The sequence below is a fragment of the Ascaphus truei genome, chromosome 4 (assembly GCF_040206685.1).
Source record: "Ascaphus truei isolate aAscTru1 chromosome 4, aAscTru1.hap1, whole genome shotgun sequence".
In the NCBI taxonomy this organism is placed as follows: Eukaryota; Metazoa; Chordata; class Amphibia; order Anura; family Ascaphidae; genus Ascaphus; species Ascaphus truei.
In genome coordinates this window covers 44,368,942-44,382,533 of record NC_134486.1, presented here as the reverse complement: position 1 = coordinate 44,382,533, position 13,592 = coordinate 44,368,942, and the positions used below count along the sequence as shown (strand labels likewise).

The 13,592-nt window shown below is 43.0% G+C and overlaps 1 protein-coding gene across 3 annotated transcripts in view; it reads left to right on the top strand.

The window, feature by feature from the left end:
- VASH2 (vasohibin 2) overlaps nucleotides 1–13,592 on the top strand; it is a 64,124-nt gene that overhangs the window by 29,145 nt on the left and 21,387 nt on the right. For all 3 annotated transcript variants that reach the window (XM_075595653.1, XM_075595654.1, XM_075595651.1), the window contains exons 4-5: nucleotides 1,461–1,517; nucleotides 13,119–13,193. In XM_075595653.1, the coding sequence (XP_075451768.1) occupies nucleotides 1,461–1,517; nucleotides 13,119–13,193 (132 nt within the window). The remainder of the gene's footprint in view (nucleotides 1–1,460; nucleotides 1,518–13,118; nucleotides 13,194–13,592) is intronic.

Below are 13,592 nucleotides of genomic sequence, written 5' to 3'. Positions count from 1 at the left end.
GCTGTTTCACCAATCGACCACATACCTTTAATGCCTGCATTATTATTCATGTTTATAAATATGCCTATTATTTATTAATAATTTGGCCCCGTAGTCTTCTGGAAGAAGACAATTCTGCAAAATAGGATAATACCAAATCCGCCAACAATTTAACAAGTAGAAAACGTGGTATTCTCACATATGTGAATACGATAGATATGGTACCATTCTGGGTAAAGAGATTAGGGCTACAAAAGGATTTGATAAATTGAGCCTTTATTTGAAAACGTTATCAGCAAAATTGTTGAAAGGAATATAATTTCTTTTTAGAGCTACAAGCACCGTTCTTACAAGCACCGTTCTTACAAGCACCGTTCTTACAAGCACCGTTCTTACAAGCACAGTTCTTACAAGCACCGTTCTTACAAGCACCGTTCTTACAAGCACCGTTCTTACAAGCACCGTTCTTACAAGCACAGTTCTTACAAGCACCGTTCTTACAAGCACCGTTCTTACAAGCACCGTTCTTACAAGCACCGTTCTTACAAGCACCGTTCTTACAAGCACAGTTCTTACAAGCACCGTTCTTACAAGCACCGTTCTTACAAGCACCGTTCTTACAAGCACCGTTCTTACAAGCACCGTTCTTACAAGCACCGTTGTTACAAGCACCGTTCTTACAAGCACCGTTCTTACAAGCACGGTTCTTACAAGCACCGTTCTTACAAGCACGGTTCTTACAAGCACGGTTCTTACAAGCACCGTTCTTACAAGCACCGTTCTTACAAGCACCGTTCTTACAAGCACAGTCCTTACACGCACAGTCCTTACACGCACAGTTCTTACACGCACAGTCCTTACACGCACAGTTCTTACACGCACAGTTCTTACAAGCACCGTTCTTACAAACACCGTTCTTACAAGCACCGTTCTTACACGCACAGTTCTGGCAGAAAATGGCAAATGTTGGAATGATGGCTTATATGCTATCATCCACTAACCGGTGCAGACCCGGCCTTGGCTTTAGCAAGCAGTGTTATACAAACACTTTACCAACAGAATCATTCACCTTTTTGATGTTGAAAAATGAGGGATAGGGGTATGAAAATCAAGGGAAGCTTAATATCAGAATGTAAACCTAGATAGAAGAGCAAAGGAGAACAGGGTGTTGTGCTTGGTCATGGAAGTCTGCGATGCTTAGAAATAAGAACTTCTGTGGAGGGAAGGGGTGCGGGGGGTAGAGAAAATATTACGAATGATTATATATCAGTGTATGTGTTTGGCAAATGTACATCTTGTTAAAGTGGTTTTGTTTGTTATCATTTGTCAAAAACATAATAAAATGTGTCATACAAAAATGAACGTTGAAGTCGATAATAATACTGTTGTATCTCAGAGGAAACATTTGTTTCTTTTTCTCTCCTGTGCAGCGTGAACCTCCTACATGGGCACATTATTTCCCCTTAATGTCAGAAATACAGATACAACCACACGGGAACTCAGTTCTTTGAAATTAGGAAGACCAGGCCTCTAAGTGGGTAGGAACCACCTTTAATGCTATCATTTGTTTCTCATTCATGTTTGACTTTAGGGTCACTTATCAAGGTCATCCTGCTGTGGAACTGGTGCAATATTAGTGCAATATACCAGGGGTGCTCCACTCCCGTCCTCAAGCCTTTCCAGGTCAGGTTTTCAGGATATCCCTGCTGCAGCACAGGTTGCTCAGTCGAAGACAGCCTCTGATTGAGCCACCTGTGCTGAAGCAGGGACTTATAGAGCCACCTGTGCTGAAGCTGGGAGATCCTGAAATCCTGACCTATTGGAGGGGTGGGGGAGGGGGAGCTTGAGGACCGGAGTTGCGCACCCCTGCAATATACTACTTCAGAGTTGAAAGCTGCTGCTTTCTTTTGCACCAGTGTTACACCTGTCATGATAATGTCATGAGGTATTATGTATTTTAATAAATCTGGTGCTTCAGGGGTTAATAATGAGTTACAGTTTGAAGTTAAAAATACAATATTGGGGTCTGGCTTGTCATGAATCTGTGGGAGCTTCAAAGGGGCTTGATTGAAGTTGGGTGTGGAAAGTACAAAGAGGTTTCATGGTAGGTAATCAGCTTTTGCAGGCCTAGTGGTAACAACTGATCTATAGATAAGGACATATGTTCTGCCAGACAGGGACTCTGACATAAACAAAAGGTTTTTCAAAGCATGCTCTGGAAAGGGTTTAAGGATTGCCTGGGGGTGGAACTATCCTACGCCATCCCAAGATATGTAACATGGCATCAGGGACTTGACAGCGATGCTGACGAATACAATTGTGATATTTGCATTCGTGACAGGGGGACGAGCGCAAGAGGTCCAGATATGGGAGGTCTACTTAAATTGCTTCAATTTAGGATGAAGACGTTCAGGTTCAGTCTCTTTGCGTACGCCATGGAAGCCTGAATTTATTGATGTGACTCACGTGTGTCTAAGTATTAGTTAAGGAAAGTTATAAATACATTTAGATAATGAAGATGAGTTTAATGTCGTTGGTAAAAGTTTTTTGTTTTTTTACTCTGACATAAAACTGTCAATCTAACAGCAGATTTACGACAGGGGTGGGATTAAGCTGGTTCCATGAGGAAAGAAGGTATTTAAGTCTGGGAAAAGATTATGAACATTAGATGTCTACAGAGGTGTATTTGGGACCAAATACGGGATATCTCATCTGCTCTTGCCAGTTATCTCTCTGGGAGGAAACATATGATATATGGTGATGTATAGCGTTTTTTTTTTTTTAATTAATGTTATATCCCTTTTATTTTGAGAAACTGTTCTGCATTGTATTTTAACTGTATGTTTATTGTAATCTTTTTTTCTGTAACCTAAGCGCTCTATTTTTAGATATATTAAAACATTTAATAAGTAATGCTTTGGGCTCTGAATGAACTGTTGCACGCTCTGGGGAGAGTATTTACGTTTTAGGACACATTTTGCTACAATTGATTTCTGTGTGTTAAAGTGCCTAGTTTTCCCTATAATAAACAGAGACCTGGGGTCCTCGCAAATATTAATTTCACATCTTATTTGCATATCCCAGGTTTATTTTTATTTATTTATAAAATATTTTACCAGGAAGTAATACATTGAGAGTTACCTCTCGTTTTCAAGTATGTCCTGGGCAGAGAGTAAAACAAATAATACATGGTTACATAAATGAACAAGGTATACATTATATACAAGACATTGCGTGCACAGTTAAAGAAAATATATATTATGAGCGTATGAAACAGTTACAGACCAGATTAAAGTGTGAGACAGCCTTAGATTTGAAAGAACTTAAGCTGGTGGTGGATATGAGAGTCTCTGGTAGGTTGTTCCAGTTTTGGGGTGCACGGAAGGAGAAGGAGGAACGGCTGGATACTTTGTTGAGCCTTGGGACCATGAATAGTCTTTTGGAGTCTGATCTCAGGTGATAGGTGCTGCATGTGGTAGGGGTGAGGAGCTTGTTCAGGTAGCTGGGTAGCTTGCCCAGAAAGTATTTGAGGGTGAGACAGGAAAGGTGAACTTTGCGCCTAGACTCTAGTGATGACCAATCAAGTTCTTTGAGCATTTCGTAGTGATGTGTGTTGTAGTTGCATTGGAGAACAAAACGACAAATTGAATTGTAGAGGGTGTCAAGTTTGCTAAGGTGGGTTTGAGGAGCCGAGCCATATACTATGTCTCCATAGTCAATAATTGGCATTAGCATCTGCTGTGCAATACGCTTTCTGACCAGGAGACTTAGGGAGGATTTGTTCCTGTAAAGTACCCCTAGTTTGGCATAGGTCTTGGTTGTCAGGGTATCAATGTGCATCCCGAATGTTAAGTGGGAGTCAAACCATAAGCCCAGGTATTTAAAACTAGTGACAGGTGTTAGGGTGGTGTTAGCGTTGGTTCTAATCAGGAGCTCAGTCACTGGAAGCTTTACAAATTTAGTCTTGGTCCCAAATACCATTGTTACAGTCTTGTCAGTGTTTAAAAACAGTTTGTTTTGGGAAATCCAGTTTTCGAGTCTCAAAAAGTCAGACTGAAGTATGTGTTGAAGATCATAGAGGCTATGGCTGTGTGCATATAGGACTGTGTCATCTGCATACATGTGTATTGAGGCTTCCTTACAAGCTGTGGGAAGATCATTAATGAACACTGAGAAGAGTAGGGGCCCCAGAACAGAGCCTTGCGGGACACCACAGGTGATATCCAGGGGGTTGGAGTTAGAGCCTGAGATGGACACATGTTGGGATCTTCCTGATAGGTAGGACTGAAACCAGTTTAAAGCATGTTTCCCTATTCCAGAGCTCTGGAGTTTGTTAAGCAGGATAACATGATCAACTGTGTCAAAAGCCTTTGCAAAATCTAGGAATACTGCACCAGTGAGTTGTCCCCGTTCCATTCCACACTGGATTTCATTGCAAACTTTTAGCAGGGTAGTTACGGTGGAGTGTTTGGGACGAAACCCAGACTGGAAATGGCTAGGGAAATTTGTCTTGGCGTAGAAATCGCTTAATTGGGAGTGGACACATTTTCCCATAACTTTGGATAGAATTGGGAGAAGTGAGATTGGCCTGTAGTTTGAGACAGTGTTTTTGTCCCCACTTTTGAAGATTGGGACAACTCTGGCAGTTTTCCAGGTCTTAGGGGTATGGCCTGCAGACAGGATAGAGTTGACTATGGACGCAATTGGTTTGGCAATGGCTGGGGCACCAAGTCGTAGGAACCTAGATTGTAGTAAGTCGGGTCCACATTGGCTGCTTAGTTTTAGTTTGAGGAGCGCTTGTGTAATCTCCTCTTCAGATACTGGGCTAAATTGAAAATTGTGGGCAGTGTTGGGAGGGGGTGGGACTGTAGGGATACTCCCAGGATGAGATTCATCTTTGGGGTTTGTGCTGCGTTTTTTGCTAATAAGTTAGTGGCACACGCCACAAAGTAATCATTGAATGCATTTGCAATGTCAGTGGGGTTTGTCAGAGTAATATCCCCCTTAGTGATATTACTTGGTTGTTGATGGTTAGGAGGCTGGAATATATTGTTGATAACCTTCCAGAAGTTAGCTGGGTTTGATGTATCTTGGTGGAGATTGTCAGAGTAATATTGTGCTTTTGCATGCCTTGTTTGCCTTGTGCACATGTTCCGCATGCATCTGTAGTGATTGAGATACTTGGTAGTGCCAGTTACTTTGTAGCTTTTCCACAAGGCATCCCTGAACTGGTAGAGTGCTATAAGGTCAGGTGTAACCCATGGAAGGTGGGCCCCCCGTACCCTTATTTTGCGTAGTGGAGCATGGGTATCGCAGAGTTTTAAGAACTCGGATTGGAAATAGTCGAGCGCAGAATCGGGGTCGGGAATTAAATCGATTCTGTGCCATGGGCAGTTGGTAAGGTCATCCAGAAACTGTTGTGGGTTAAAGTTTTTAAATGTTCTAGTGAGAAGAACTTTAGGGCTTGAATGGGGCGGTTTAATTTTCCTTACACAGTACACTATTGCATGGTCACTGAAAATATCAGGAAGGATGCCAGAGGATTGGATTCTGCTGGGGTTTGAGGAGAGAATCCAGTCTAGCAAGGAATGGTTATGCGATTTCAGGTTTATCCGTGTGGGTTGGGAAATGAGTTGTGATAGGTTAAGTGACTTGAGTTGTATCTGGATTTTGTGGTTTTTAGGGTCAAGCCAATTGAAGTTGAAATCCCCTAGAACTAGCAGCTCACTCTTCTCATTCAGAGAGGAAATGGAGCCAAGAAATTGGGTGATATCAGTCAGGGATTGTAGAGGGGCTTTAGGGGGGCGGTACATGCCAGCAAGCAAGATGGGCTTAGAAAAGGGGAGGCAGATTTTGCCAACTAGAGTTTCAAAAGAGGGTGGACTTGGTGGGCAATTTAACAGTGTAAATTGTAAGGTGTCTGCAATATAAAATAACACCCCTCCTCCTCTCTTTGACCTATCTTTCCTAAAAATGGAGTATCCCTGAATGGCAATATTTGCATCAGGGGTTTTAGGGGATAGCCATGTTTCTGTTAGAACGATGGCTTTGGGTTTATGCATAAGGCACCATGCCCTTAGTTCATCCAGTTTGGGCAGCAGGCTCCGGATGTTTATATGGGCGACAGATAGCCCTTTTTGGAATTTAAAGGTGGAATTCTCAGGGGCATGGGACAGAGCTGAAATGGGAGGACCTGGGTTAGTTTCAATATCACCTGCTAAAGAGAGTAATAGTATGAGTTGAAATTTGGGTAGTTGTTTGCAAGTTGTAAATTTGTGGTGTTTTCCATTAGAATGAGCAGTGGTTGGTGTGCTGGTTTTTAGAGTTCTCCACCAACATTCAGTAGACAGTGCAAGGCTTTTGAGTAGTCCAGGGTGTATGGTGATGTTGGGTGTGGGCCAGGATGGAGGAGTTTGTAGTGGATAGAGGGAGTAACATCTCCATGAGGCCAGGAGAAAGAAAAAAGTTAAAATACATAGCAGGCTCATGATGCCAGAGGTAGGCAGTGCTGCAAGGAGCTGTTGTGAGCAGAGTGAGTATGAGCAGACTAACAGCAGGTGTGTGCCTGTTCCTTGTCAAATGTTTAGCTGTATTGCAATGCTAGAGTCAGTTCAGGGTTTTAGTGTATTGTGCTGTCAGTTTTGGGAGAGACTGCAGTAAATAAGTTGTAAAGGGGTGGGGGGTTGAAATAGGCAGGTTAGCAAGCATGGGATCATAGTGTGATCTGAAAAGCTTTCCGTTTGTTGTCTTGAGTAAAAGAGTGTGCAGTAGATCCAGTCCCCAGTCACCTCTAGTCAAACTGTAGTCTAACTGTATTTATCACTTAAAAACCTCACTTTCAATGCCTCACTATCTAATGCCAATTGCAGTTCCTGCAGATTGCAGGAGAGGTGTTTGTTATATACAGCTAAAATAGTCACATGACCCTCCCCCTCCCCAATCAGTCAGCTTGTTCCATTTGGTCAATTAACAGCACAGAGTTAAGAGGAAAAATAAAAACTTTTTAAATTCAAACATACTAACATATCAATTCTACAAGGCCAGATTCAGTCTTTTACACAGGGTTTCAACATTAGGAACATACATATCAATTCTACAAGGCCAGGTGGTGGACATGTATAGATATGATTGCAATCGAGTAACGGGTTAATATTAACTCATTGGAGGTACCTTGCGCAGGCGAAATGTGAGTTAGCTCGAGTAGCCGTGTGCATTAACCCTGGTTGCATATCTAAGTCACGTGCTCACTTGTGTGCTGTTTGTGACGGTGGTATACTGGGACGGATTTAGGGGAGAGGTTAACTCATTTGAGGGACCTCTGCGGAGGTGAAAAGTGGGAGCGCTTGCGAGCGTGAGTATTAACCCATGTCCCGTATGCAGGTTGCGCGCTCACAGGGGTGCCGTACGTGACAGCACCACTTTTGATAAACGATGCCTTTTCATTCACAGCTAATCCTATATATTGATTGTAAACGATTGAAACAGACAGGGCTATGTATCATGTTTAAAAAAACTGGCACCTTGATGCATATCAAATATTTACCATTGCATTCTTTAGTGTCAGAATCAAATGTCAATCCTTTGTTTATTATACACAGATATGTTAATATGTTATCTTGAGAGCTAGAGGGTTTTGTATTAAAAACAAAGAGAAGTGAAACAATGCCAAGCGATGAAGCCATTGCTTTTTATTACAATATTGTAATGCATAACCCTCCCTTACATACTCCTCTGTGTATTGTAACCATTCCTCAAAATGAGTACTCGTTAATAAGCCCTTTAATACACTAAGGTTAAGGAACTTGTGCTCATAATTGACTTTCATAGCGTCAAGTTAAAGGAGTACTCCTGAAGAAGATTCTTTTTTCTGCACCTTTTAAAATAGGTTTGAAGCAGGGGGTCTCTGGAGCTGATCCGTGTTGATTTCAGTCCCCGGAGACCCCCAGCTTCTGAAGATACTTGCCTCCGTAGGGGGTTCCTGAATCATGTGGGCCAATAGGAAGCCACAAGGGATGAAGTACGGCTTCCTATTGGCCTGCGGGACGCGGCGCTTTAAAGCCGCTATTTTGATAGCCCCAAATAGCCTGATTTGGGCTGCTACCAGCACTCCCTTCTGAGGTAAGTATCTCGGGAAGCAATAGATCTCTCGTTTTCAAGTATGTCCTGGGCACAGAGTCTTGATGACAAATACATAGTTACAAATACATAGTTACATTAAGCAAGCAGGGTTATACATTATATACAAGACATAGCATGCACAGTAAGGCCTCGGGCATGGTGCCTCGGGCCGCACTGAGCCGTGCTCTGCCTTGCCTGCTCAAACTGGAGCTTTTTTGTGTCCTGCCAGACGAGGCAGTGAGCACGCTTTGGGGGCGGAGGCGTGGTGGGAGGCGGGGCTAGTCCTTCGCTCCCATTGGATGTGAGCGGTCACGTGACCGCTCCTCCCCCCCCCCCCCCCCTGAGCGGCAAATTTTAAACTTGCCTGTCTCCTCATAATTTCTCAGCCTCCGCACGCATGCGGAAGCAGCTGCTAAAGCCGCGCTGATCACAGATGAAGGGGGTAAGTTCATCTGCTCAGCGGGGTCTGTGGGACTATGTCCCAGGCCTAAGAGATAATACAGTATATGTTATATGCGTATGTAACAGTTACAGACCAGATTAAAATGTGAGACAGCTTTCGTTTTTAAAGAACTTAGACTGGTGGCGGTTGTGAGAGTCTCTGGTAGATTGTAGTAGCGGACGGATACTTTGTTGAGCCTTGGGACCATGAACAGTCTTTTGGAGTCAGATCTCAGATGATAAGTGCTGCATGTGGTAGGGGTGAGGAGCTTGTTCAGATAGACGGGTAGCTTGCCCAGAAAGTGTTTGAAGTCAAGAAAGGAAAGATGAACTTTGCGCCTAGACTCAAGTGATGACCAATCTAGTTCCTTGAGCATTTCGCAGTGATGTGTGTTGTAGTTGCATTGAAGGACAAAACGGCATATTGAATTTTAGAGGGTATCAAGTTGGCTAAGGTGGGTTTGAGATGCCGAGCCATATACTATGTCCCCGTAGTCTATAATTGGCATTAGCATCTGCTGTGCGATACGTTCCTTAGAGAGGATTTGTTCCTATAAAGTACACCTAGTTTGACATAGGTTTTGGATGTCAGGGTATCAATGTGCAACCCAAATGTTAAATGGGAGTCGAACCATATATCCAAGTATTTAAAACTAGTCACAGGGGCTAGGATGGTATTAGCATTGGTTCTGATCTGGAGCTCATTCATTGGAAGCTTTAAAAATGTTGCCTTGGTCCCAAATACCATTGTTACAGTCTTATCAGTGTTTAAAAACAGTTTTGTTTTGGGAAATCCAAGTTTCAAGTCTCAAAAAGTCAGACGGAAGTATGTCTTCAAGGTCGGAGAGGCTATGGCTGTGTGCATATAGATTGTGTAATCTGCATAATGTGTATTGAAACTCCCTTACAAGCTGGAGAAAGATCATTGATGAACACTGAGAAGAGTAGGGGCCCAGAACAGAGCCTTGCGGAACACCACAGGTGATATCCAAGGGGTTGGAGTTAGAGCCTGAGATAGACACATGTTGGGATCTACCCGATAAGCAGGAATGAAACCAGTTTGAAGCATGCTTCCCTATTCCAGAGCACTGGAGTTTGTTTAGCAAGATAACATGATCAACAGTATCAAAAACCTTTGCAAAATCTAGGAATATTGCACCAGTGAGTTGTCCCAGTTCCATTCCACACTGGATTTCATTGCCAACTTTTAGGAGGGTAGTTACCGTGGATTGTTTGGGGCGAAAGCCAGATTGGAATTGGCTAGGGAAATTTGTCTTGGTATAGTAATCGCTTAATTGGGAGTGAACACATTTTTCCATGACTTCGGATAGTATTGGGAGAAGAGAGATTGGCCTGTAGTTTGAGACAGTGTTTTTGTCCCCACTTTTGAAGATTGGGACAACTCTGGCAGTTTTCCAGGTCTTAGGGATATGGCCTGCAGACAGAATATAATAGAGTTGATTATGGAAGCAATTGGTTTGACAATGGCTGTGGCACCAGGTCATAGGAACATAGATTCCAGTTATTCATGTCCACATTGGCTGCTTAGTTTTTTATTTGAGGTTCTCTTGTGTAATCTCCTCTTCAGATACTAGGACAAATTGAAAATTGTGGACAGTGTTGGGAGAGGGTGGGGCTATAGGGGAACTCTCAGAATGAGGTTCCTGTTTGTAATTCGGGTTGCGTTTCACTAATAAGTTAGTAGCACACCCCACAAAGTAAATCATTGAATGCATTTGCAATGTCAGTGGGATTTGTCAGAGTAATATCCTCCTTAATGATATTACATAGTTGGTGATGGCTAGAAGCCTGGAATATATTGTTGACGACTTTCCAGAAGTTGGTTGTATTTGATGTATTCTGGCGAAGATTGTCAGAGTAATATTGTGCTTTTGCGTGCCTTGTTTGCCTTGTGCATATATTCCGCAGGCATCTGTAGTTATTAAGATCCTTGGTAGTGCCAGTTACTTTGTAGCTTTTCCACAAGGCATCCCTAATATGGTAGAGCGCTATAAAGCTGGTTGTAACCCACGGAAGTTGGGGCCCCGTACTCTTATTCTGCGTAGTGGAACATGGGTATCACAGAGTTTTAAGAACTCGGATTGGAAATAGTCGAGCGCAGAATCAGGGTCGGGAATTAAGTTGATTCTGTACCAAGGGCAGCTGGTAAGATCAGCCAGAAACTGTTGTGGATGAAAGTTTCTAAATGTTCTAGTGAGGAGAACTTTAGGGCTTGATTGGGGTAGTTTGATTTTCCTTACACAGTACACAATTGCATAGCCACTGAAAATGTCAGGAAGGATGCCAGAGGATTTGATTCTGCTGGGATTAGAGGAGAGAATCTAATCTAGCAAGGAATGGTTGTGAGATTTCAGGTTTGTCCGTGTGGGTTGGGAAATGAGTTGCGTTAAGTTAAGTGACTTGAGTTGTATCTGGATTTTGTTGTTTTTAGAGGCAAGCCAATTGTAGTTGAAATCCCCAAGAACTAGCAGCTCACTCTTCTCATTCAGAGATAGGGTTGCCAGGTGGCTTCACCAAAAATACTGGACATAATGGTGAAAAATTTGGCGCACTCAAAAAGTAGGTGGGCAGTCTTGTTATTTATAAATTCTCAGACCGATACGTAATTTTTTCTAAATTTCACTCCACGTATGCACCAATTTGCACTATTTAATATTCTATTTCGTAAGAATTTCTGGGAGAGGTTTACGGATTGAGCTCCCTCCCAGCATTTTTTTTACAAAAAAGAATATGAAATGGAGCAAATTGGTGCATACGTGGGGTGAAATTTAGAAACAAATGACATAACGGTCAGATAATTTATAAATAACATACCTGCAGTCATACATGGCGAGCTATACTGATCTTAATGCTTCTCTCCAACTACTTCCAAGATTGTTGCAACCCCCCTTATCCTCCCTCTCACCCCCCCTAATCCTCCCTCTCACCCCCCTCATCCTCTCACCCCCCCTCATCCTCCCTCTCACCCCCTCCTCATGCTCCTCTCACACCACCACCACCACCACTAATCTCCTCATCACCATCCCCTCACCCCTTCATCATCATCCTCATCATCTCATTCCCGCCCCATAATCATCATCTTCATCTCATTTCCCCCTCCCCCCAACAATATCATCATCATCTCCTCAACCCGAATTGTGTTTCTTCTTACCTTATCTCCTGGCAGACAACTCTGGGACCAGTCCCTGCAGGAGTCTCAGTCGCCGGGGTGTGGGTTCCGCCCCCGCCGTTCTCGGATTGGTCATCCTCTCCTCCACTCAGCACTCATCTCCTCACTGCTACGACCACAGTCCGCGGCCCGTCCCCACAGCAACCGCGCTTCCAGCGGGCCCCCGCCGCTGCACTCACGCTTCCCGCCACCACACTCGCTCTTCCCGCCGCTCTTGCGTGTCCGGTATTTCCTCAAATTTTTTACCGGACACACTGCACAATTACCGGCCTGTCCAGTTCAAAACCGGACACCTGGCAACCCTGTTCAGAGAAGAATTGGAGCCAAGAAACTGGGTGATATCAGTCAGGGACTGTAGTGGGGCTTAAGGGGGGCAGTAGATGCCAGCAATGAAGACGGGCTTAGAAAAGGGGAGGCAGGTTTTGCCAACCAGGATTTCAAAAGAGGGTGGGCTTGGGGGGCAATTCAGCAGCGTAAATTGTAAGGTGTATGCAATCTAAAAACAAACAAAAAAATAATATATATATATATATATATATATATATATATATATAAATAAGTGTTGCCAGGAGTGCCTCTTTAAGAAAGGCAAAACATATATTTGCGGGGTGCTTCTCCCCTGATACAATCGCCTCTTCAACCCAACAATGTGCTGCAGGGTAAATCGTGGTTCTACACGTACAGGTTTTATTTAGTGCCACGGGAAGAGCGCCATTGCCGAAAATGGTCTTCGCTTATGTAGTTATAGGGTGGTAACCATACAGCGTATCACTTCTCTTGTGGGGGGTCATATGTAGTTTTAAGAAAAACTGTGCAGATTCCGCACAAAAGTGAATTCTGTGTCCAGGTCCTTTCGGACTTATAGTCTTAGTGTACACGAAATATTAACTTTAAGCAGCACTCTCCTGGCTGACACCTTTTTCATAGGGTGCAGCTTTCCTCAACCCCGCAGGTTTAAAAGTTTTGTAAGGACAAATACAGTATGTATCATCCAGCCACATATTTAGCACCATGGATAATGGAAAGCAATCCCTGCCAAGCTTGCAGCTGTAGTGTGTCCCAAAAAAAATAACAAGAGTCAAATCGCTTCCAACAGAAACCCGTTCTTGTGACTGTACCAGAACACAGCCAGGAAGACAGCTGACAGCAGAGCAAAGCACACAAAGGTTTTCTTGTGGTGGGAAATATCCATGTGTAGTTAATTCCTTAAGGCAATTACTGACACATCTTGATACAATCTGCTTCTCTCCTCTGCTGATCCATGGATCAAATGGAGGCACTGTGCATATATATATATATATATATATATATATATATATATATATATTATATATACGCTGTACCTAAGTATTTTTTAATTTTTTTTTTTTATGGATGTGTTTCATTTCAGGTTAATGGAGACGGCGCGAGAGATGACCCGGGAATCATTGCCGATCAAATGCCTGGAAGCGGTTATCCTGGGAATGTATCCTTTAACGGCCTGATAAAGCAATGAGGAGGAAGTAATTATTAGATAGGGAGAAGGAGCGGCTGAGTGAGTAAAGACACTGACTGGCACAGAGTATTAAATTGGAGATTGGAGTTCCCATGGTACTTTCCAAGATCAGACGTCGTGAAAAGTAAATCTATTCACATGTATGTAACGTCTGGAGACGGGAGATATACTCACCCAACATTGAGAACCTGGTGAATTTTGGATATTCCTGTTTTTAAAAAAAAATGTAAAAAAAAAAAGCAGTGAAATGTTAGATTTTAACAGAAATTGCCAGACACCAGTATCATAGTCCAGGATCAAATTTGACACTTACATTTGCTAATGTTTTGGTGTTTTTTGAGACGTGTTGACTTTTGTGGTTTTGCGCAA